Source organism: Hylobates moloch, unplaced genomic scaffold (assembly GCF_009828535.3).
Source record: "Hylobates moloch isolate HMO894 unplaced genomic scaffold, HMol_V3 SCAFFOLD_6, whole genome shotgun sequence".
In the NCBI taxonomy this organism is placed as follows: domain Eukaryota; kingdom Metazoa; phylum Chordata; class Mammalia; order Primates; family Hylobatidae; genus Hylobates; species Hylobates moloch.
In genome coordinates this window covers 63844190-63869203 of record NW_026652281.1, presented here as the reverse complement: position 1 = coordinate 63869203, position 25014 = coordinate 63844190, and the positions used below count along the sequence as shown (strand labels likewise).

At 34.2% G+C, this 25014-nt stretch overlaps 1 protein-coding gene across 2 annotated transcripts in view; it reads right to left on the bottom strand.

The window, feature by feature from the left end:
- EDIL3 (EGF like repeats and discoidin domains 3) overlaps window positions 1-25014 on the bottom strand; it is a 437362-nt gene that overhangs the window by 188960 nt on the left and 223388 nt on the right. For both annotated transcript variants that reach the window (XM_032156906.2, XM_032156907.2), the window contains one exon: window positions 12855-12968. In XM_032156906.2, the coding sequence (XP_032012797.1) occupies window positions 12855-12968 (114 nt within the window). The remainder of the gene's footprint in view (window positions 1-12854; window positions 12969-25014) is intronic.

The window sequence follows — 25014 nt, the reverse complement described above, 5'->3', positions numbered from 1 at the left end:
TACTATGCAATTTTCTACTATTTTTTCTTTTATAAAATTCAGTTTAAACTTGGATTAAATGTATCCAGTTGCCTGTTCATTATGTTTAAACAAGTGTTCATCTGCTTCCCAATTTTACACCAACCAAAATAGATGAAGGTAACTTTCTCCCTAGAGAATTCTTACTGAAGTCAGAGAAATCTTAGCCACTCAACTGCCTGAACTTATCAAATGCCCAACTTATCCAGGTATGCATAAAATACTTATGCAGGTATTTTAGGTGTTACCAAAGAGAAAAGTAAGTACACTGAAGTAACAATGTCTATTTTATCGACAAACTTTAGATCTGAGAAGGGATTTGGCCAACTAGACACAAGGGAAGACACGTTGCAGAAAGAACCAAGTAACAATATGTAAATATTATATGCATAGCTCTGTTACATGTGTCGATTTAAATGAATTCCATTTTAGAATGAAATAAAATTAAATAATTAATTTTGTGGTTCCCAAGTATTCCTGTTCAGATATGGAATACTTTTGTAATCAGAAAACATATGTTTAAGAAAATTTTAATGGACCGTTCAAAACAGGTGAAATGTCAACAGTTTTCCAAGTGAAAACTCTATTGGAGATGTTATTGCCACCTGCTAAGTGGCACAGAGATGCCCACTAGAAATTAATTGATAGATAATTGTGCATTAGAAAAATTACTTTATTCTTATCATATTGGCTTATCAACTTCATTGGACATAATTTTATGTATTACTTTGTAATATTGTTAGGTTAATAATACTGCTACCCAAGGAACAAAAAAAAATAGTTTTACTTTTTATGATTAGACCAAATACCAGGACACGGTTAATAGCTTTTTGGGAAATTTTGTAGTGTTTTGCATAATGAATGAACTCACCAAAGCTCCTATGATAAAATCATCCTGACTACTCAAAAGGTTAAATGTGTATAAAGAGATGATATTTTCCTATACTATGAAGAACAGTTGAATAATACTAAATGAATTGTTTTCCTTCTCAGGTACACTTATAAACTGACTGCTTTTTTGGTGTTAACCTTTTCACACACAATCCTTTTAATTACTTATTATTAATTAATATGAGGAATATTATTAAATTTAAATTGATCATTCATGAAGACAAGGATGCAGAGTAAATAGGGAGAAGCAAAAATTCTAAAAGACCATGGGATCTACAAATAGGAATAATGAGAATGAGACAGCGAGGCAGAAACCCGAGTAGTATGCAAGCCTTCACTGTAATGTGGTTAACATACACACTTGAAAATAGTCCTAATTTTACAGAGGTAAACTGAAGGGGTCTATTTTCTTGGAATCAAAAATACCAGACAAATGTATGTCAGAGCAATATTTCCAGTGACTTAATATCAGGGATCATGTTTCAGTTATTTTGATGTTTCTCTCATCACTTGCATGATGTTATTGCCATAGCCATTTTGCAAAATGTTTAAGTTTTTAGATGATAAGTCATTTCCATTGTTTTAAAATTCCAGTGTGACATCCAGAAGTCTGCAAAAGCTTAACTTCCTTAAAGAAAGAAGGTCAAGTAAATGACAGCGTCATATATGTCCGGGAAGCATACACTTCCTTAAATAACTCTAGGTGTGAGTGAATTCTGATACAAGAAAGGAACTAAATCAAAAAACAGAATTACATGTGTGTTTAGTGACAGTACCTTGATGATTTGAAACTGATGTGCACATTAACTAGAAATTTCACTAAGTTAACAGGCGGACATTCTCCCTCCCCTGCCCCAAGTACTGAGTGATCCCCATTACTTTATACATAATCCTATGATTCTGAACAACTGGCATGTTTTGATGAACTCTTATACTAGCTGCATTATTCTAAAGTGATGGTGTATAAGGCATTGGAAAACCAAATAACTAAATTGATTATGAAATTTTACATGGATAATAATCAGTTTTAAGGAGACTGAAAAGGTTCAGTTGAATATGCTCAACTTCAGATAGCAGCCCCTGAGCAGCAGGTGATGGGGAAGGGGATGTGGGGGTGAAGAGGTGATGGTTGCTCTTTAGTTTACCTCTTTTCCTTTGCCTTTTAAATGTGGGTTCCTGTCCACAGGGTAGGTAAGTTAGAATACATCATCTCTCTACAGGTTACAAAGTGTCTAAATCTGCACAGTTGAGGAGAAGCAGGAATGAATTCAATAAAAGCTCAACCCTGCTAGTAAGACCTCTGTAAATACAATGACAAAAATATTGCTTACAATTTCATCGTCTGCTATTTTACTTACATGTTTTTATACATGGAGCTAGAGAACAAAATTCAGCAGAAAGGCCAGGACTGGACATTCAATGAAAATGGCTCATTGACAGCTTTTATCTCCAAAAGCTTCATCTACATTATTTTGGGAGAAAATATCTTTTGAAACAGATAAACCATTAACTCGGGTTTCTAAAACTTTTTTATAGTATGGACCTTTTTGTCAGTCTGGTGAAGCCTAAAGACCCTTCTCAGAATAATGCCTTCAAACATATAAAATGAAATACAAAGAAATTGAAGGCAATCATCAAAATATTTAAAAATATGTGACTTATCAGTGTATACGCTGATCTATTAATACATTAAATAAGTAGTAGCAGATCTACTATAGTTTCATATTAGTGAAAAATGTCAATGATATTTTACATTTGTGACATGTATTATGTGAAATGAAAATATCTGTGATTTCTATTAGTGACAAAATCATAGGTACTGCTAACACTATGATTGGTTGTTGCCTATATTTGTAATTGATGAAAATTTTAAATTTCAGTCATCCAATAATACAAATAAACAGATGATTTTTGTTTTCTCATCAAAGGACATTTCTGTCCACCAATCCTTTGTGGTCCTTACCTAGGGTTAAAAACCTTGCATTAAGCACTTACAGAGTGGGACTGAGAATGCCCTTATATTAATCCTTGTAGGAAAGTGCTAATGTTCTGTTAAACGGAAAACTATTAACAGTGGTAGAATCCAGAAATAATTCCATTGGAAAAGGAAATAGCATTATTAATACTTACTGCCAAGTAAGTATGAGGCAACATTTATATACCAAATTGTCATTTCAGGGATGTTTAAAAATTTTGGTGTCTGCCCAAGTGTACCAGAGAAAATAAAAAGCAAATTTTCTTTTGAACAAACCACCACAAATATCTCTGGATTTTTCAGAGCTAAGAGCTGCGGTTTCAATTTTTTGGTGTTTCGTAGTTAGATGATAGTGCTGAGTTTTTATAGGATTCCTTATATAACTATAGTTCTATCCATTTTTCTTGTCAGAATAGTTTATTTTCTGTCCCTGCTCCTGTTTTCCTTGAATTTTAGTATTGGATTTACTGACTTTGCTCTGGCTCTCCTTCTTTTTATAGAACCATATTCCTCAAGTTCAATTTATTTTTAACTTGGATACTTTATGTTTCCATTCCCTTTGGAGCTCTAAAAAGAATGTGTATTATTGACCAGAAAAAGCTATTAAGGTAACTATTATGAAATTTATTTTTAGGTCTTTAGTCACCTTAATGGTTCTTTGGGGTTTAAGATACGCTCAAAGTAGAGTGCACCCTAAGCTGGGAGGAGCAGCCTGTGGCTATTATTTTCTACTCAGCACCTGCTCATTCTGGAACACTTGCAATCTGGCATTCTTCTTTACAGCCACACAATTATATAAGGGCCATTAATGGTTTTAGCTTCCATATTAAAAGTATCTTTTCTTAGGCCTGCATTTTCTTGACCAGTTCCTATTCTGGAAACACTCTTTTCCTTGCTCTAAGTCTGTATTCCTCTTCTGTTTCTTGGTTTATCCTTTTATTTTTTTTTTGTACCTTTGCAAATAGAACTTCTTTTGCCTGATTTAAATTTTATCCTTAGCCATTTATACTTTTTACTCTCTTAATTTCTCCCTTGGCAGTGCTATCTAATCTTATCACTTCATCATTCTCATCTGACCTGTAAATCTGAATCTTTGTTACCAATGCTTCCCTTAACTACAATATGCATTTTTAATAACTAGCTGTACTATTTTATCAGGATGTCCCAATTGCACCTAAAATTCAATATGCCTAAGCAGTGAAAAAGGTTTCTGTGCCCTCATTCTTCAGTTGAAGAAGATTGCTTTGAAGATGGGAACTCAAAACATGTATTTGGCTTTATGTCTCACATGCTGCTGGAAACCATCACTTCCAAGTGTGCTGATTCAGTTGAAAACTGCGGCTAGGGTCACACTAGCTGTTGCTGTCACTGCCAAACTCAGCTCCATAGTTGCCAGTCAAGTTTTATTGCAACCATTTGAAACTCTTGAGAGCTCAGGAAATCATGCCATCATTTGAAAAATTGTGCACATTTGGTGAAAGACCAGGAACCATCTATATTCTTTCTTCTCTTCTGAGAAAGGCATTTGTCTCTGCTGTTTAGCAGTGTGATAAAAGCGGAAATCCTGGTGGTTTGTGCTATAATTTTCCCATTGTGAAATAACCAATTGAACCTCACTCTGACAGTCAGGCCCAAAATTTCACCTAAGTACCCAAGAACGCCACATTAACATGTAGAAGATATTGTCTGGCCCACAAATTACATTTTAACAGTGTGCCAACTTTCTAGTCCCAGGATGACTTCTTTTCTAGTAGTTTCCTAACAGAGAGGTTTTTTTGTGTTTTTTGTTTTGTATATATTTTATTTGGGTTCTCCCCCTGCTCTTTCTGTAAGGGTGAGGGTTGGAATGATAGCTGAAAAGAGTGATATTTTCAGTTTGAGAAAAATGCAATATTTTTCAATCATCCACTACAGTTCTAAATTTTATGAGAACTAAATCAAGTTATGCTGTTCTCAAACTCTCTTGATGTCTGAGTACTTTATCTTTCTTTGTCTTTGAACTGGAAAATATAAGAGCAAGTTTTAGCCTGGAGAATAAATACAAAACTAAATTATAATCCGTGGACATAGACAATTTAGCACATAAGGGGAATGTTGAAATAATTTGAAAACTGAAAGGTCTTACTGAATGTTTCAGTAATTATTTGCAATTAAATACAAAACTGTCAGGTAATGAGAATACGACTCCATTTGTTGGAAGTATTTAATAAGTCCTACATGGTCTATCTGAACATTTTGCAGATACTTGTTTGTCTTTACTACATTATCACTTTAAGGTACAGTAGGTGAACCTTCAAAGTGTGATAATTCTGTACAAAACTGTTGTGTGACATTTGGAAAATCAGAGGCATCTGACTGAAGATAGAACTTCCATGTCAGACACAAATAATCCAATTTGCTTTTGTTATTGAGTCAACTTTTTGTGTTTATTGTTTCAAAAACTTCATCCTGCAGTAACGTTGAAATCATTTCTTTCTTTATTGATATACTTGCACAGTGCTCTGGATTTTTTTAACTCACAAAAACATGTTTTAAAAGAAGTGAGAAATTAAATTAAAATAATTATATATTCAAGTATATATGGTTACAGTTATTTGTAAATGTATCCCTATATACTTATAGGTAGATTTTAAATGTTATGCACCTCAGATTTACCCATAGTCAATTCCTTCATTTATTTATTTTTGATTTTCACAAAAGGTATCAGCCTGAGGCAAACTGTCCTTCTCCTGTCCCACTGGAGTTTTGGATTAATTTTTATGTATTTCAAGCAAAGTAGAACAATCTTAAGTTAAATTAGCCAATGCTTTCAAAGACAAAAATCATTACCAAAGTACCTTGTTCAAATTTCTAAAACCGAGCAGATATTTGTTATATGGAATAAAATAAGATTAAAATTAAATATTTATTTTTCTTTGTTTCTCTTTGATTTCTTGTTACATTTACAAGTTAAAATCTATTCTGATGTTTTAAAAATCCCTTGTGATTGCACAAAAATATATTTATAAGGTGAATTTTTAGTATATAAACATGGTTTGGCATGGATAGATCACAACCCCAAATGAAATTTCATGACTCTATATTGTTAAGGCCTAAAAGGTAAGATATACTAAAGGTGCTATCACATGTTGGTTAAATAACAATCTTAACTCATCCACTAAATATTAAGATTCTTAAAGACAAAGGATCTGTTTATTCTTGAGGATAAACAAAAGATCTGTTTATTCTTGAGGATTATCAAAGGATGTGTTTATTCATCATTCTCTTTGTAAGATTCTCATCTCCACCACCCCCTCCTCTTTCTGTTTGAGTATATATGATACATTCTTATGGTCTCAGCTTAAATCTCACTTTTCTAAATCCCCCTAACAGAAAAGGCTTCCCTGTCATAGGCTCCCTCTTTTTTGCCCTCATGGCACTTACCATGTCTTATCATTAAATAATACATAATTCTTTTTTCTGTCTCATTAATCTATATATTCTATGAGAGTAGGAACCGAATTCATTTCAATTGCCATTGTTGTTCCAGCTTTAGAGGGCGAAACAATTTGTTGAATGAATGAGTTTATTCACATATGTTCTTGTAACCTTGTACACAGTTATGCTAAGAAAAGCTCAGTAAATATTTGTGGTTAGTTTATTTGATCATATATTTGAATACATTCACTATATTGTAACATCAGACTTAGGCAGTTTTCTTATAAAACTTATGTGTGCTTTCATTCTAATTTTCATTTCCTTATAGACACCTTTTTAAAAAAATAATTTACTTCAGAATTTCTCTGTTTTCCTTTTATCTTGTCACAGCTGGATAGGGAAGAGTGGGAATTTAGTATTGTATACTATAAAACTATAATCTCTGACCACTTTTTTAGAAAATACTGGAATTATTAATTCTGCTCTTGTCATTCACTAAAATCACTGCAAACATTCATTTGCTTGTCATTCGCTAAGATACCTGATCAAATAACAGTGACATCTTACAATAACCGCAAAAATACGAAAAGATAAATCAAATTGGGTATTTGTGGTTCATATGTTATGATAGCCTTTTATAAAAAAACACAGCAACTATCTCCTATAATGATTTTGGGTAAATAACATTTATTTAAACTTATATTAATGCCACAGGAATTCTTAAACTTATGTATCCGTAAAACACGGTATGTAGGCATTATACCTAACATCTACACTGCTTGTTCTCAAGGACATACACTAATTTACTAAAGATGGACAAGTTGTTTGCATAAATAATAAAACAAAATCACACATTATGACAAAAGAAAAGGTGAGATACACAGGTATTTTTTTTTCAAATAACTAAAAAATCCTTTGTGTATATATTTATGCAATTATTTCTTTATAACATTTATTGACCTAGGTGTTTTACTAGGTATTTTACATATTCTATGAATTTTAATCTGCCCATCAATATATATATATCAAAAGATAGTATCAATTCCATTTGCAGATAAAGAATCTGAGGCTCAGAAGGGGCAATGTACTTGTCAGGACATATAGTTACAAATAGAAAATGTTTAAACTTCCAGTTCTATTTGAATGCAAAGCCTGCACTCTTTCCTCTTATGCTGTTGTCACTTGCCAAGGCCACTTATCAAGTATAAGTGTTTTTAATATGCAGAGTATAATAACAGCATCCCTTTACCCTACAAAAGACAGGATCATATCATGCTTGGGGCTGCAGGCTTTGCAACTGCAATGCCTGGGATTAAGGCCAGGTTCTGAAGTTTACTAGCCAGGCCAACCTATGCAAATTATTTAATCACTCAATAGCTCAGTCTGCTCTGTGAAATGTAATCAGTAATAAAGAGTACCTACTACAAAGGATGCTGAGAGGATTAAAAAATCAATATTTAAAGTACTTAGGAAGGTGCTTGACACATAGTAATGTTTAAAATCAACATATATGAATTAGTGAAAAGATATATTTAGTAAACAAAAAAGATTTGCCTGTCATTATTTACAAATTTGTCTTTTAAAAAGCAATAATTAAATATTGAGCATAAAAATACAAATCTCATCATGTATTTATCTCTACAATGTTTTAGCAATTTTCAGTGAATAAGTATGTACTTAAACAAATACACTTGGTAGTACACATTGGTATCAAAAGAAAGAATATAGCGGCTGGGCACCGTGGCTCACACCTGTAATCCCTGAATTCTGTGGTCCAGTTTAGACTACCTGGCCAAATTGTGAAACCCACACTACTATAAAACACAAAAAATTACTGGTGTGGTTATATATTTTATATATAATATATTTTTATATATTTTTTATATATATTATATATTTTATATATATATACACATGCAGTATATATTGTCTATATTTATGTGCTTGGAAATACTAGTTAATTTATAATGATGGCTAAAACAGTTAAAGCTACTCAAATAATGAAGATAAGAAAATATTAATTTACCACTTTCAAAACATATTCATAGGTATTATTTTAATATCCTTATAATATCACAGAATTCTTAATCAACTATATGATTATCTAGATTATTTTATTAAATTTGCAAAAACTGGATAATTATGATATTTGGAAACATCACTTAGTCCTTACTAGAAGATTTTAGTTTTAATATTTAGTAAAACCCTCTGAGATCACCTAAGTCTTTTTTTGTTTGTTTGTCATAATTGTTTGTGGATGTTGCATTATAGGAGCTCCCTTGAAATCTATCTTACTTTCCCAAAGTAGTGCCAGTGATAAAAATGAATTTGACTGCCATTCCTGAAATTTAATAATGTCATATTTAAACAACCAGGAGGGAAATGTATACAGGTATTGTGGGCCACATAGTCCAATAAATGAGGGCAATCCAAGTTATTTTTAGATTAGTTAACTAAAGTGTTATTAATTTTCATTGCACTTAACCTAGTTTAAACATCATGTTCAGTTAAACTTACATGACAAAGCTTATCTGTTCTTATGAGAATAGTTTTCTCATTCCAATTCATCATCATTTTCTTTTCAAGCTGTTTATGGAAATAACTGTCAGAACACTTGAGCTTATAACATTTAAAAGGAATGAGGGGCTGCGCGCGGTAGCTCATGCCAGTAATCCCATTACTTTGGAGGCCAAGCTGAGCAGATCATTCGAGGTCAGGAGTGTGAGACCAGACCAAAGTGGTGAAACCCCATCTCTACTAAAAATACAAAAAAAAAAAAAAAATAGCCAGGCGTGGTGGTGCGTGCTTGTAGTGCCAGCTGTTAGTAAGGCTGAGGCAGGAGAATCGCTTGAACCCAGGAGGCAGTGAGCCGAGATTGTGCCACTACACTCCAGCCTGGGCGACAGAGTGAGACTCCATTTCAAATAAATAAATAAATAAAATGAACAAGGGAATTAAATTAGGACTTTAATTAGAAGAACTGATGTAATGCTATGATAAATACTACAGGAACATCTAAATGATTTTCACATATTAAACGTAATTTCATGTAAAATATAAAAATAATAAAACTTAACCAAACCTTGTAATAAATAAATAAATAAATAATAAAACTAAAAAAGAATTGAGATCTTCCAAAGTAAATAAATTGTATGAATCACATCTAGAAGTCTAAACTGAAATTATTTAAATCAGAAATATGTATTATTGCCTTAACTCCCCTATAAGTATAACTAGAAGATAATTACTTAAAAAACTGCAGGAAACTTTTTTTGCCTAGTATTAAAAGGTTTATTATTAACATGAAATAATTTCATTGTTATTGAAAATGTTCAATAGGTAATTGATTTGCATAATAATTTTTACCACATAATTTTGCAACAGGTCATAATAGAGTTAGATATAAATTTATTCCTTACAAAGTAAAGGTGCTTAATAGCTAAATTAATTAAAGACATACATTATAGTAAATAATTCACAGTTATTTTTGTAATGTTTATCAAGGTAATATCTCAACAAAAACATCTTGCTTTTAATTGTTTAACTTAATATAAATATATTTGAGTTTTTAAAATGTGGTATATCACTAGTTTTGAAAATATTTCATTTAATTATATTGGCAAAGGCAGCCTTAATATACAGTTTAAAATTGAAAGTCTGGTAAAAAATGAGGGAAAGGCCGCCCTCTGGGACATGCATGATACAAAGTCCAGAAGAAAGGTTGTCAATCATATTCCAGGGTAGAAACCAGCACAGGAGTTATCATCTAGGTATTGTCAACAACTTCCAAGATGTTACCTTCAAGCAGCTTAGAGCTGGTACCACCTGTAACCTGGAGGTGCTTATATGTACCCCACGGTAAGCGAATTCTCTAAGTTCTCAATGTGCAAAACTAAATCATTACCCCTTTTTACTCTAGATTTTCTAAAAACTCTTAAGAGACTACAGAAAAAAGTAGAACCATATCCTAAGAAATCTAGACAATAGGCAGAATAAAGATCCTTAATTTGTTATATGTCCTTAAAATTTAATAAAATAAAAGCAAACACCCCAATAGGAAAATATTTTAGGGAACTCTCTAGGTGACTCTTTCTGATCCCTTTGTCAGGGCACGGAGAATAGAGGAAATGCTAGAATGCCAGATCATATGACAGTTGAAGGGAGGCATGCCACTATCACATGCATCTTCAAAGAGATGTCTGAATTTAAATATAAATATTATATCAATATAAAGTTAATTCACAGAAAAGCAAATGTTTTCATTAAACACAACATGAAAAACTGGTTGGAAGACACTAGGCACAAACTAATGACAGGGCAGGGGCATCTCTCCCTCTTTCATAGCCTTACTGTCTGTCTCATAAACCCCTCATCCCCAGCCTGTCCACTTGACCTGTTTCCCAATTCCTCCATGCCCTAGAGCTCCACATTCGAGGTCTCCTCTTCTAGGATATCCACACCCTCAAGTGCCACTTCTTAGGCTCATTGATCACTGCAGAGTGACACTCATCCTTAGGCAGGGTTCTTATGATATGTCCCCCATTCAATCCTCCTTTTAGGAAAATAGGAAGGTTTCTCTCCCGCAATTGTTCTCCTAGTCAGGCCTCCTACGGGTCAGAGGTGGTCTTACCCTGCCTAGACATGCTCTAATCCAGGTATTGTTTTAAACTATGCCAAAGTTCCTTCCTGGAAGGTTCTCTATTCAGGTACCAATTCTCTATTTTTGCTGAATGAAGGTGAAATAGTCACTGACATCAGTTTTTTGTTCATCATGATATTAATAAGATGTTCACTGACAGACATCTTGGAAGTGCTTTTTAGCACAACTTCCAGTGTTAACTGAGCAGCCATCTTCAAGTTCCATGAAACAAAAATGGATGCAAGTGCTGTGCCTGGGACAGGCCAAAGAGAAGCTGAACCTGAGCTTGAGTTAACTTAGTGGGTGGTTAGTTAAATGCTTTATGGGAAGGTTTCTAGGTTAGTTGGTTGGATGACTATTGGTCTATTTGGTTGCATGGTCAACCTACTTACTCAGCCTTCCCTTTCCATCCTTCTGTGCCCTATACCTTTCTTCATCAAGTCATGCTCAATGTCCTTCCTCAATTACTTTAAGCTTAGAAAGTTTTTTTTTTTTTCCAATTCAAGATTTCTCTATGATATTCAGAGTTTAATTATTTTGTGCAGTTTGTCAGGACTACAGTAATGAGCATCCCATTTTATATCATTGTTTTATGTATATATACTTATATATCAAATTATTCAACAATATTTCCTATTTTATTTTATAAATACCATGGCCAAAGAGAAAGAAAGAAAAAGAAAATGAGAAATACATTTCTTACTATGGCTGAAGAGAAAGAACTATGTGGTATGTGTGTGTGTCTGTGATAAAGAATGGACCTGTCATGTATATTCATGTTTATATTATACCTCTCTATTTAAACAGGTATCTCAGTCTTGAGGAAAATACACTGAGTGGGGAATCAGAAACCTGTAGCACTGCTTCTGTCACTAAACAGCTGTGAAAGCTTGGGCAAACAACATCAGGTGTGTCTCAGTTTGTGCAAATGAAGTCTCATCTGCATCTACATTTGGAATTTCCATAATGTTGTTGTGGTGCTCAGATCATATGATATACATCGAAGCAGTAGCAGTATCAACTTTCCTCTAATTGTCCAACAATTATAAGGCTATAGCATTAGTATTATTAACCTGTGTTTGGGCCCATTTTAGGCCCCATCCCATTGACTTTAGTCCTGTTACTACTTTTTTCCCAGCTTTTTTTTTTTTAGGTAACTGATGCTTTCTGCCTCTTTGTAAACACTTAAGGCAAATAACTGCCCTGTCATTTGATGCATCATTTCAAGACCCTACTTTCTTCAGCTTCCAATAAGACAAATAAATAGTGTGCAACATTCTTGCTAGTGTGTGGGATGGCCCAAATGCATCCTCCTTTATTTTTACGTTTTATTTATAATAGAGGCTAACTGATTTATTTTATTTTTATTTCGTTTTTTTAGAGATGGGTTCTCACTGTGTTGCCCAGGATGGTCTTGAGCTCCTGGGCTCCTCTCGCTGAGGCCTCTAAAAGTGCTGGGATTACAGGCATGAGCCAGCGTGCCCTGTCTATCTGGTTTCAATGCCCTGAATTTACTCTCAGAACCAAAGTGTCACTCTGGTGGTAGAAATTTCGGTCATATGCATAATCATAAACCAAAATGGGATCCATGGAACTTGAGTATCTGAGGAAATGTTATCATTCTTTTCAAGTCACAAGATAACATTTCTATGCATATTGTGCACTAAATGAGACATCCTAGAGAATATGTGTGCATTAATAACACACCACAAATAAGAAAAGTACCATTTCAATGGATTATACACTCTGAAAGCAAATAATATTGATTTCGGCTGAGATTTCAAAATAAATTTAGATGATGTACATAAAAATATATATGCATACATATATGTGTATGTGTGTATATATATATATACACACACACACACACACACACATACACACATACACACATACACACATGTGAATACTTACTGTATTGACAATTTCTTCCCATAAATTCGCCTGGGCACTCACAGGAATAGTTAGCAACAAGATCTGTACATATTCCACCATTTTTGCAAGGCTCAACTTCGCATTCATTTATGTCTAAGAAAAACAGAAAGGACACAGGAAGAGAATTATTGGTAAAAAATGATTAGATATTGGAAAGTTTTAACATTTGAAATACAAATGTCTTAGTAATGCTATTCCTTTGTGTGTGTGTAGGCATGTGTGTGTGTTTAGTCACTAACACAAATGCTGCTTAAAACCAACAATTTGATAACCATTATATTTAATCAATTTCAAATAAAATTCAGAATCCAGATGAAAGGTCAACGGAACTAAACCACTCTCCCATTCTGGAAATAAATATGATAGTTTGGGGAAATATTCAGTGTATCCTTAGAATTAAATCAAACAAATTAACCCTGATAGAAAGATGAATTGGTTTCACTTACAAGATCGAGAAACCTCCCCTGCAGCAACAACTGCCAATTAACACTGTCTCGTTTCATCTTAATTCATTAAAATTCTAACTGACAGGGATGTTTTAGTTTCTAAATAGTTTGTCTTTGAAGAATACGATGAGAAGCAAATTAGAGTTAATAGCTAAAGCTCGTTACATGCAAAGTATAATAAATGTAAATGGTGATCACTTCCTAATCTCATTCAAGGATTTCTAAAGTTAGGATGACTAAAGGGATTTACCTTTGATATACTACTATTACATCTGATGCAAAATCACATGAAATATAAAACATTGAGCAAATTATACTACTTTCCTTGCTAATTTTGGACAACAGAGAAAACAAATATGACTTTGAATGCAAAAGAAACAATGACTAATTCAATCAATCACAGATATTCACAAATCATTCCCTTTTAGCACAGCACCATGCTGGATTCTGTGGGAGCCAGTACAGTAGTTGGAGAGCACACACCACTCCCCATCTCTTCCTCATCCAATGAGCTATTCCAGTTGAGCTCCCTATCTGCTTTCATTTCCAGAACTGTTTGTTGTTGTTGTTTTTAACTGTATTACAGACTTGGAAATTGTCTGTTTATGTGCCTTTAGCTCCTTTCACCTTGTCAGAAAGTGAGCTCCACAAATGAAGTTCCTATCCTGCCCTGTTCTTTGTTTTCCTGAAAATACCACACTCTCTCTGGAAAACTCCTGGGGCCCAATAAACGTTTCCTGACAAACTTTCTATCAAAACAATAGAAAGTCATGTGCACAATCTTAAAAAAATTTATTCCAGATTTGTAATGTGCCTTCTGATACCCTGTAGCATATCAAATGGTAGTTCTGAAGTCTTGGGTTATTATAGTTGCTTAAAGCAAGATGATTATTACATTACTTCCAAAATGAAACAAGGAAAAAAGTATTCGAAAATCTAAATTCTGCCCTTTCTTTTGACATTTTTTCTTCTAACTAGTATCCCCTCCAGAAAGCAGAATTGGTCACCTTCTCATTCTAAGTTCACTGTAGAAAGCCTGATCTAAATTTCCTTAGGTAGTAACTTTCTCTCAAAAAGCAGCCCTTTTGGTTTCTGGTTGACAATCACAGCTTAAGAATAGAGATAATTCATGACTGTGTTCAGAAAAAATAAAAATAATTTGAGTACCTCATAACTTCAAATAATAGGAATTTGAATCAAATAAAATCAGAATCTGCTAATCTCTAAAAAGATGGATCTGTGTGCTGTTAAATATGATAGACTCGGCCGGGCGTGGTGGCTCACGCCTGTTATCCCAGAACTTTGGAGGGCCAAGGTGGGCGGATCACAAGGCCAGTAGTTCGAGACCAGCCTGGCCAACATGGTGAAACCCTGTCTCGACTAAAAATACAAAAATTAGCTGGGTGTGGTGGAGTGTGCCTGTAATCCCAGCTACTCAGGAGGCTGAGGCAAGAGAATTGCTTGAACCCGGAAGGCTGAGTTTGCAGTGGGCCAAGACTAAGCCACTGCACTCCAGCCTGGGCAACAGAGCTAGACTCGTTCTTGGGGAAAAAAAAGTATGATAGACTCCTAAATATTTGATACTGAAACTGTACAAAAATGAAGGATGGATGGGAGGGAGGGAGGGAGGCAGGCAGGGAGGGAGGGAAGGAGGGATGGAGGGGAAAGAAAAGGTGAGTATAAGTCATGTCTTTCCTTTTTAAAAATATAATAAAATCTCAGCTCTCTTTGCTCTTATCAAAATTTCACTTAGTCTTAATATTAAACTATATTTATATTGGACTAACACGCAAACCATTTTCATTAAATTTTGTAAGCCATATGAAATGCTACTTATTGTTGCCAACTCAATGTATGTATGACAATAACAATGTTTGGCTACCTTGGAACATGCCCAATATGTCTTAATCTGTATCTTCTCTACTACAATTTGTTTTAGATGAGAACGTGTAACTGGTTAATGTCTTCGTATCTTAGAGAAAACATTGCCGTATTTTGTAAAGTTAGATGCAAAAATTTATTCTCATATATACTTAGAGAGAGGAAACTGAGTGGTCATGTCTGAAGGACCCACATAAGCAAAATATAATTTGATCTTAGACAAGAAGAAAAAGTTTAATTAAGATTAATAAGGATGTGATATAGATGACAGTCAATTTTCAAGCAGGGAGCCAGAATAAATCACAACTTTGAAGAAGAATGTTCATGATATGATGGTGTGTTTAGGTACAGGAGTAAAGTATTTTGGAGCAGAGAAGACGAAGGAGAGTGCTAGAATCCCATGTCAGAGAATGTAGATGGGGACCAGATTATGATGAACCCTTAGTGAAGGCTGAGGGAACTGGGTTTTATTTTTTTGGCAATGAACATTTGGAGCAGGATGAGAAGGATGAGAGGGTATTTCCTTCACCCTTCTACTTTAGAAGAACCTAGTGAAGCCATATGTGAGATGGACTTGAGAAATGAATAAAGGAAGATGGTACAGAAACCCACACAAGATTTGATGTTAATAGGTACAATATATATTTTAAGTCTCATGTAAGAGGCTGTATGTGTTTTCTCATTTTAAGATTGAATTTATCATGAGTAAAATCAAACCCAGCTCTTGCTGATTTGTAATGTTAATAGAAGGAAGTTCTCATAGCCAATGTGAGAACAATCAAGAATTATTATACATACTATTAATGATACAAAGACACTGCTGTTTTTTGCTTCCTTAAATCTTCCAAGTCTGTACACCGTAAGTAGTAATTAAAATATGTGAGCATAAATCTAATTGAGACAAATCAACCTTTAAACCTTCCAGTTATAGGCTCATCAGGCCCCATCTATAAATCGTCAGCAAAGCAAGTTATAATTAAGGACATCCGATTCTAAAAAATCAACAGTTAACACCTTTACCCAGAGGTTAAGATGAAGTGGAATGAATTGGAATGGCATTTACTGAAGTGGAAATGCTTTGTAGACACACTCAATTTGTGATAGAATGACCTTTTCATTGTTTAAATGTGCATTTTTCAATGTTTTTAAAACTCAAAAACTACTTAAATCTAAATTCATAAAAATATACGTTATCTTAAGTTATCCATATTTTTAATACAGTAGCTAAGTTAGTAAAACATTTCTGCATATGTACATACCCAGTAATACACAAGCTGAGAGGACAGTTGCAAATTACACAGAAGCATTTATGTATTTGTATAATGCAGGAGTTCTTTCAGCAGTAAAGGCTATTTGCACTGTAATTAACACTGCAAGCAATCTAAATGGAAACCGACCTCAATTTGTATAAATCATGTTTAATTAAAGACTAGATAAAAACGTTCACAGAATATAGTGCAATGAAATGAAACTTAAACATATTTGCAATAAATTGCATACACTTATCTTCGTCACAGATCAAGACATTATCATTGCCAGAAAAAAGTCCACATCCATTGCAAATATACTACTAGGTTATGTCATTTTATTAACGAAGAAAAAACTGATAAAGCAGCCCCCATATGAAATGGAAATTTCCATATTCGGTCAGATTTATAGTTTATTTATAATAATAATATCATGTATAAGGTCTTGCTTCATAAAACAGCTTCAAAATATGACTTTATAATCAAGACAGCCAGCTGAGTCCTGAAATCATAAAACTTTGCTGCCAATCTTCTTGTGTCACCGAGGCACAGTGATGAGAGCTGCATATGAGTTTCCAGGTGTAAACTCATGACTCACCCTTGTTTCCTGAAATTATATATAATATATATTACATTGTAATATATATGTATTACATTTTGTTTTGATTTTTTGGTGGAAGAAGAAAGAAGAAGAAGAAGGAAGAGGGAGGACAGAAAATAATAAAAGGTAAGTAGTTGAATTTCTCTGAAAGGAAACACAAATTACTTTGAACCAAAAAGTACTTTACAAGTATTCCCAGTTCCTTGCCTCTGTTATAACTAATTACACAGACTCATTGATTTTATATGCATAACTCAGACTCTTTATTGGTATGTCATACATAACCCACATTACAGATCTGTAAATGTGTTTGATCATCTACCCTCTTTGGCTTGGGTTTTTCCTAGCAGAAATGCACACTCTGGATATTTTGCTTTGAGAAGCCTACTCCAGTAGTTGACAAACTACACACACACACACACACACACACACATATATATATAAAGATCATGTTGAGCACTCCTCCCTTAGGCAATTCACCTTATGCACATCCACATGCTGAGAAATGCTCAGTTACACCTAGTCTTCTTTGTCCTGGATCTTTGTCAGAACCATTATTGTACAGATTATAGCCAAAAGCCCATGAAATTACTTTGGAGTGGTAGGCTGTCAAAGAGTTTTTAAAATGGAAATTATATTTGTTAATTCCTTATTGGTGCCTTCAAAACATTGTCTGGGCCTGATTTCTTGTCACAGAAACTGTGTGGCTTCTTCTCAGAGAATCATATTTAAAAATTCAGTAATCTCATTCTTCATTACAGATTCTGCTAGTTGGCCAGAGATGAAATAGAGAATTCTTGAGTCTAATTCCCAGGAACCTCCTCCTCTGGAGACTTTTAAAACTAATTAATAACTAATTAATTAGTTTGTTTTCAACTGGCTCACCTTTGCAATCTGCAGAGTAGGAATGGTAGCAGTTTTCATTTCTGGGACATCATTATCCCAGTTCATCCTTGAGTTCTCTCAGAACTCCTCAGGAAAATGCCATCTGTCCTCAGTAGTTTAGCCAGATTTATTTCACCAACACGGCTTAGATATTTTGAATACTGACCACCATTTGGACCAGTACATCCAATCCTTCTGGGGATAGATATCTATCTAACCTCCTCCTAGAGAAGACAAAGACAATGTATTTCAACCATAAATCTATCTCCTCTTCATAAGTAAGTATATTCAGGCCCCCAAGAACATCAAGAAGGAACATGGTTCTTGGGCTGAACATAGTTTTTTGGATATATTAAAAGGAGACAATGATAGACGGTGCTCCCCATCCCAAGTTTTTTTTCTTTTGTGAAGACAAAATTTCTCAACTTCTTTATGTGTTTCCCTTGGGCTACCTTTCCTCCAGCAATGTTGTTATTGACTGCTAATTGGTTGGCAAGACCTTATTTTCCAGAGCCTGCTATTTTTTGATCCTTAACAACACATCTTCCCTGGGCTCCCCATTAGCTATTAAATATTCTCCAGACCTCCCATGAGTGATTGCCTTTTAAAGTTTGACCTTTTATATTTTTCCTTATTTAAAGCCTGTGGTCTTTCAATTTCTCTTTAAAGATTGAATTTCTATTTAAGATGAATTTCTAGGAATTCAGTTCTTCCACTCAGGTGCTGAACTTAATTATGTCACAATCAGAATTATCTAGATAATTTATTTCCCAGTCATTTCTGTGACCAGTTTAGTATATATTTGAATCTTCTGTTCTTGAACTCCCTTTTGATCTGGCTTTCTGCTCTATTACTAGTAATTCATTTTAAAGTAGCTAATTAAAATCAGCATTATTCAGTCAGAACATATCACACACAAACCTTTTATAATAATTTATTGATAACCTTCACTCACCAAGAACAGTAGCATAACAAAAGCCCCAAATCCAAGAGGTATTTATCCATTGCCTCTTTCTAACAAAGATCATATTCTCTGTCCATCTCTATCCTGACATCCTAGTATTTATTTTAAGATCTTTCTTTAGATGCAAATGCCTTTGATACTAGTACTCAGGCAATATTCATCCCAATTATCTGGGTTGTTTATATTAATTATTCCAATAAAGTTTTATTTGCATTTACACAGATATTTGGCCAGTATGACAAGACAGCTATTCCAAGGGATATAAAAGCCAAAACCAGGGGAGGTAGAGGAGGGGTTATCAAGAGGGTGTTATGTCTCCATAACTCAAATATTTGATGACTTTAAATATATATATATATATATGCATGCAGAGGCCAGTAAGAACAGATATCTCTTTCAGTAAACATTTTCACAAAAGAGCAAACCATAACAAGGGATGTTACCTCAGTGGCATGTAGCATAGTCGCTGGCCCTGCAATGAATATTTGTTAATTGGTAAGAAAGAACCAGGAATATTAGTAACCTTGGGATTATTGTATGTACTGTAATGTACTTGGGATCATGTATGTACTGTAACAGTGAGTCCCTTGCTTGGGGCAGGTGCTCCAGCCTATTTCTAATGGGATTCTATTAAGGAAAAATGAAATTAGAGCAATGCTTCTTTTAAAAGCTGGAGCTCTTAAAGCATATCAATGCACAAGTCATGCACTTAGAGATTCTGACTTAAATGGTCTTGGGAGAGACAAAGGGAGTAATATACTTTTTAAAAGGCATTCCAGTGTCTCTGAAGTGTAGCCAATGTTTGCAAACACTGAACAGAACCTCTGCTTATGAAGCACATCCATCCATTCACCATTCCTTCTTTCCTTGCCTCCTTTCCTCCCTCCCACCCTTCCTCCTTTCCTTCCTTCCTCCCTTCCTCCCTTCCTCCCTTCTTTCCATGCATCCATCCATCCTTAGTTCTATACTAGGTACTAAGAATGCAACAATTAATATGTCACAATCTGTAGCGTTTCTGAAGCTCTTACAGTAGAGTAGATAGACAAGGAAATAACCAGTTACAGTGTAAGGTAACAAGGGCTATAACAGGAAAATGCACAGTCTCTCAAAGGAACTCCAAATATCAAAACTAAATTGGTTTGGCAGACTAGGGAATGTTGAGTTTTAGAGGAGGAGTCTAGCTGACTAGGGAAAAGTGCTTTTGAATTATATGGAGTTATAAATAGTTGACTCTGTAAAGTTATTTTTCTAAATTAATATGTATTTCATTTTTCCTGATATCAGTAGTCTGCAGATCTAAGAGTGACTCCTCATTGTCCCATAGTTCTTTTCTCCAAGTGTGTAAGGTATATATTTCCTGTTTCCCTATTTTTATTATTATTTACACAATTGCATATTTTAATGTTTTATCTAAAATTAACTACTCTATTCTTTCAGCTGCATGTCAAATTAGTTCTCTCTCTGGTTTTAGCAGTCAATCTTAATAATCAACCATTTTGGAGTTTTTCCTATAGTGAGTTATCAGAAACCCCAAACTGGCTAGGTGAGATAGGATTTGTATTAGAAGCTCAGCTATGATTCCCATAGCTTGACTTTAACCATTTGTTCACTCATTCATTCATTAGAATTCTGAGGAGCACTTTCCATGAATCAGGCATTAAAATACGTAATTGGATATATCAGTAAATAGAAACAGCTCCTGTTCTAAGAGATCACTCATTTTCTATTCTTCTACACAGGAGACAGACAATTATAATACAATATGGTGAAATATGTGCTTTAGAGCATTATGTACAAAATGTACTAAGATTATAGAAAAAGCAGTAGTTTTGCCTAAAGGAGATATGGAAGATTGCTTGCAGGAGGTAATACATTTGGTGCTTAAAGGATGAGCAGGAGTTTTTATAGCTGTATTAAATTAGGAAGAAACACAAAGAACATATTTTCAGAGAGAGCTGAGCACTTTGAATATCTGAGGCATGCACAGGGACTGTGTAGGGGGATACTCTGCATAATGGCGACTATGTAGTCTGGGACCAGATTTTTATGGCCCTATCAATCAACATAAGGAGTCTGAACTTTAGTCCTTGGATACTGGAGAGTTAATAGAGAACTCAAGAAGGGTGGAAGGGGACATGGGATTGAATAGATCTGCGTTTTAGAAGGTCATTCACATTCTCTAAAATTTCATTATTGGTATCATTTTGGAAAAAATAATTCAAAAAGCGAGAAGGGAAATTTATGTTGAGTCCTTATCACTCAGACTAGGTAGTAGGATGGCTATAATCATGTTTGGTATGTTTAAATACTTAGTTTGGTTCGAAAGGTATATAGACTTCCCAATATTTATGGTTGCCAGATTTGGCAAATAAAAACAGAGAGTGTCCATGCAAATATTTGAAACATATTTATAAGAAAATCTTTATTTATCTGAAATTCAAATTTACCTGGGCCCATTTTGTCTAGAAATCCTACTTGAATTGTCAATTGGATGTGATTTCTCCCTATTTTTTCTTCCCTTTCCTATGAGCATTTTAATTTTCAGCATATGGTCATGCTTTATATTTTGTATATTCAGCAAACCCCAACAAAAACTACCTACAGTGGAAAATCATTATGGACAAAGAATCTTCCTTAGGCTTTTGCTGAAATTAAAATTTGTTGCTTGCATTCTGTTTATAATTTTACAGTTTACCTCTACATAAGGTTTAATAATACAAGTATAGCCAAACAGCACTACAGTATGGCAGTTAATGGATCACAATTAGCACATCCTTCCACTTGTAGATTACTTATTATGTACCAAACACTGTTCTAAGCCTTTTATATGTATTAACACAGTCTACAAGCTAATTGTTATTATTATTATGTCTGTTTTACAGATGAGGAAATCAATAAACTGAAAGTGTAAATAAGTTGCCCAGAGTCACACAGGTGGCCAAACTGAGATTAAAGCCCAGATAATTTGTCTCCAGAATCTATGCTAATCACCCGTATGTTTCACCATCACTAGGGAATATTAGTACTCCCACTTCATCGCCTTTTCTTACCAGCCTTCAAGGTATTATTTTATGTGCTAAGAAGGATAGATATAGGATAATACATAGTCCTTGTTCTCAAAACATTGATAATAACCTAATATTGGCATTTCTCCTCTAGATTAAAGACTCCAGTCCTAAAATGTTAGTTTGTAATACACTTTTCCCCAATCCCTTTATTTGTCTTAGTAATTTCCTCAAAATCCTAAGTGGCTTGGGTTTAATGGGCATTTGTTCCCTTTTCATTCCTGAAATCCACAACCACTTGCTTATGTAAAAATGAATTTTCTTGCCTCCTACGGTCTTTTATACATATCTTTTAACTTTACACTCAGATGAGAGGAGTTACATTTGTTACACAATTTCCTTTTTAGAGGGCATTGATATATTTCATACCTGTAGAATTAAAATTTGGTCATTTTTTTTCTCGGTCACAATTCACTTTATGTAAAAATGTTTGAAAAATAGCATATATACTGAAAAGGACACACAACAGTAAAGTTACAAGAATTATTATAAAGAGACAACCCATATAACAACTACCAAGGGCAAACACCAGAATCCTGCCAGCAATCCAAAGCCTTCATGTGCCACTTTCATTCAAAACCTCGCCTCCGCCCACACAAAGGTGACACATCTCTTGCTTGTTACGGGAGTCACAGATTTGCTCTTTGTATAGTTTATAATTTCGTCTCCTAAATATTTATTCCCAGAGAGTTTATTTTTGCCTGTATTTAAACTTTATAGTAAAAAAAAAAATTCCGTATGTGATATTCTGTTTGTGGCATCTTTCAAAATGTTGCAGGTGACTGCAGTGAGTTCATTTTCACTGCAGAGTAGAGAAATTGTTGTAGAGTATTTTACCATAAAATGTACCATACGCTTTTTTCTTTCTATGGCTAATGGCATTTGTGGTGGTGTTGGAAATAAAAGCATCAGGGAACATGCATGAACATATCTCTTGATAAACAAGTATGTTGAATTTTTTTTTTCTGGGTACACTTAGGAGTGAAATGGTGGAGTCATAATAATGCATATATTTAACTTTAATAGATAATACCCAACTGATTTTAAGGTGCTTACATCAATTTGCAATCTTATCACCAATTAATACCACTTTTGAAAATACAAACTATATGAAACTTGCAGGTAACCACTTATTTCACTTTATTTGGAAATGGAGGGTGGAAAGGCTTAACACCAATAAATCTTTTTAAGATACGTTTTTACTAAGTGGGGCTTTTAAGGGAATGAAATAAAACCTTCAGTTCACCAAGTTCAATTACATTTTTTTTCTTCAATGACCTTAACTTAAAAAAATAAAAAAAACAAAAACTCACACTAAAAATGCCTAATCACTGAAAGCTTGTAAGTAATCTGACATTTCAATAACAGGCACTCATACACAGTTAAATTTTGTTTTACAGAAAGATAATTTTGCCTAATCCCTGAATTAATTTCTTAAAAAGAACCTAATAAATCAACTATTATACACAGATACATGTAGACTCAGATAATAAAATTAAGAATACTCCCTGCTTCTGTGTTCTTTGAATTTTTATATTATCTTTGAAATTTTATATTATGGGCATAATTAAACAAAAACGATGTCCCAAATGAGACTTCTAAATTATCTTATACTTCTAAAGCTATTGCAAGGATTATATTTTACTTCTAAAGCTACTGCAAGGATTCAATGAGATAAATTATGAGAAAAATATCTTGTAAACTTTAAAGACTGCAAATATAACTGTCCATATTATTATATGAGTTAAACCATATTCATATTGTTTGATAGAGTGTTTCTTGGTTATCGCCCTGGAGGAAAATATAGGTGAATTTCTGATGAGGCTTTCTGTACACACATACTTCCACATTTGGGTTTATCATCAGAGTAAATAAATGGGCAGAATTTTTATAAATATTCTACAGAAGAGTAGCCCTGTCTTGGAGAGGAATGAAAGGCAGCATTTATCCAAAATATTGCAAAGCATGTGGAAACTTTAATACACTGAATGGGATAATTCAACACATACTCTTAATATACTTCTTTCCAAAATGATGACATTTACTATTTTTTAAACTAATACACCAACTCTTTATCCATTTTGGCTGATAGATCACTGACATCTGTAGCTTAAAGACTTAAATTGTGGTTGGTAAATACAGAAAAGACTGCTTTCTAAAATTCTTATGAGTTTCAGTCCTCATCAAGGTGAAAGAGCTGGGTGGCTAGATTTCCCTCATTCCAGAATCTCATCTACATAATTATAGGATATTTTGTGGGTTCCTGGCAGAGCTAGAGGCAACAAAACATCTGTTACACTCAAGGCCACCATGGAAGAATCTGCTTCAAGCAACAAACTCACTACTCAGTGCCAAAAATGCTGTCTCCAAGCCATTACTTTTTATATATTTTATCCCATATTTATTGGTAAGTATGCCAAATCAGCATATTTTCTTCATTAAATGTGATAATTTTGGGATTCATGAGAACTCTGCTTCTGGCCTAGACATAGTAAGAGGGGCCAGAATTTTCAGGGAGACCCTCTTGTTTTAAAAAAACAACAACAATGACAAAAAAAAAAACTCAGACAAAATATGTGAGACAACAGTGTTGAACATACTGAACATTAAGATACAAAGGACTCTCCCTCTTGGGCCATGGCATAGGAAGGGAAAATCCAGGCAGAGTTTGGTGAACTCTAGTGAAAGAGAGGGAGCTGGGAGTCTGAAGAGTCCACGGAGGCTAGTGTTTGCAGAACAGAATACCCAAGAGGAGAGAACCACACAGAGACAGTCCACCACAGAGATCTGCAGTCCTGAACACTGCCGTGCTCTCTAAGGTACTCAGCAGAGGGTAGATTAGCATTCACAGGGGAGCAAACTCTTGTGGAAAGAGTCACCTGAGACCAGAGGCAGCAATACTTGGAGCCCACACTAGGCCAAGAGAACTGCCAATTCCCATCACTAAGACTGGAAAGCAAACTGTTTCATGGGGCATTGGGCAGAGTACTCAGAATGGTTTTGTCTTAGTAGTGGGGGATAATTAAACCTGGATTAAATAAACTGGTCCC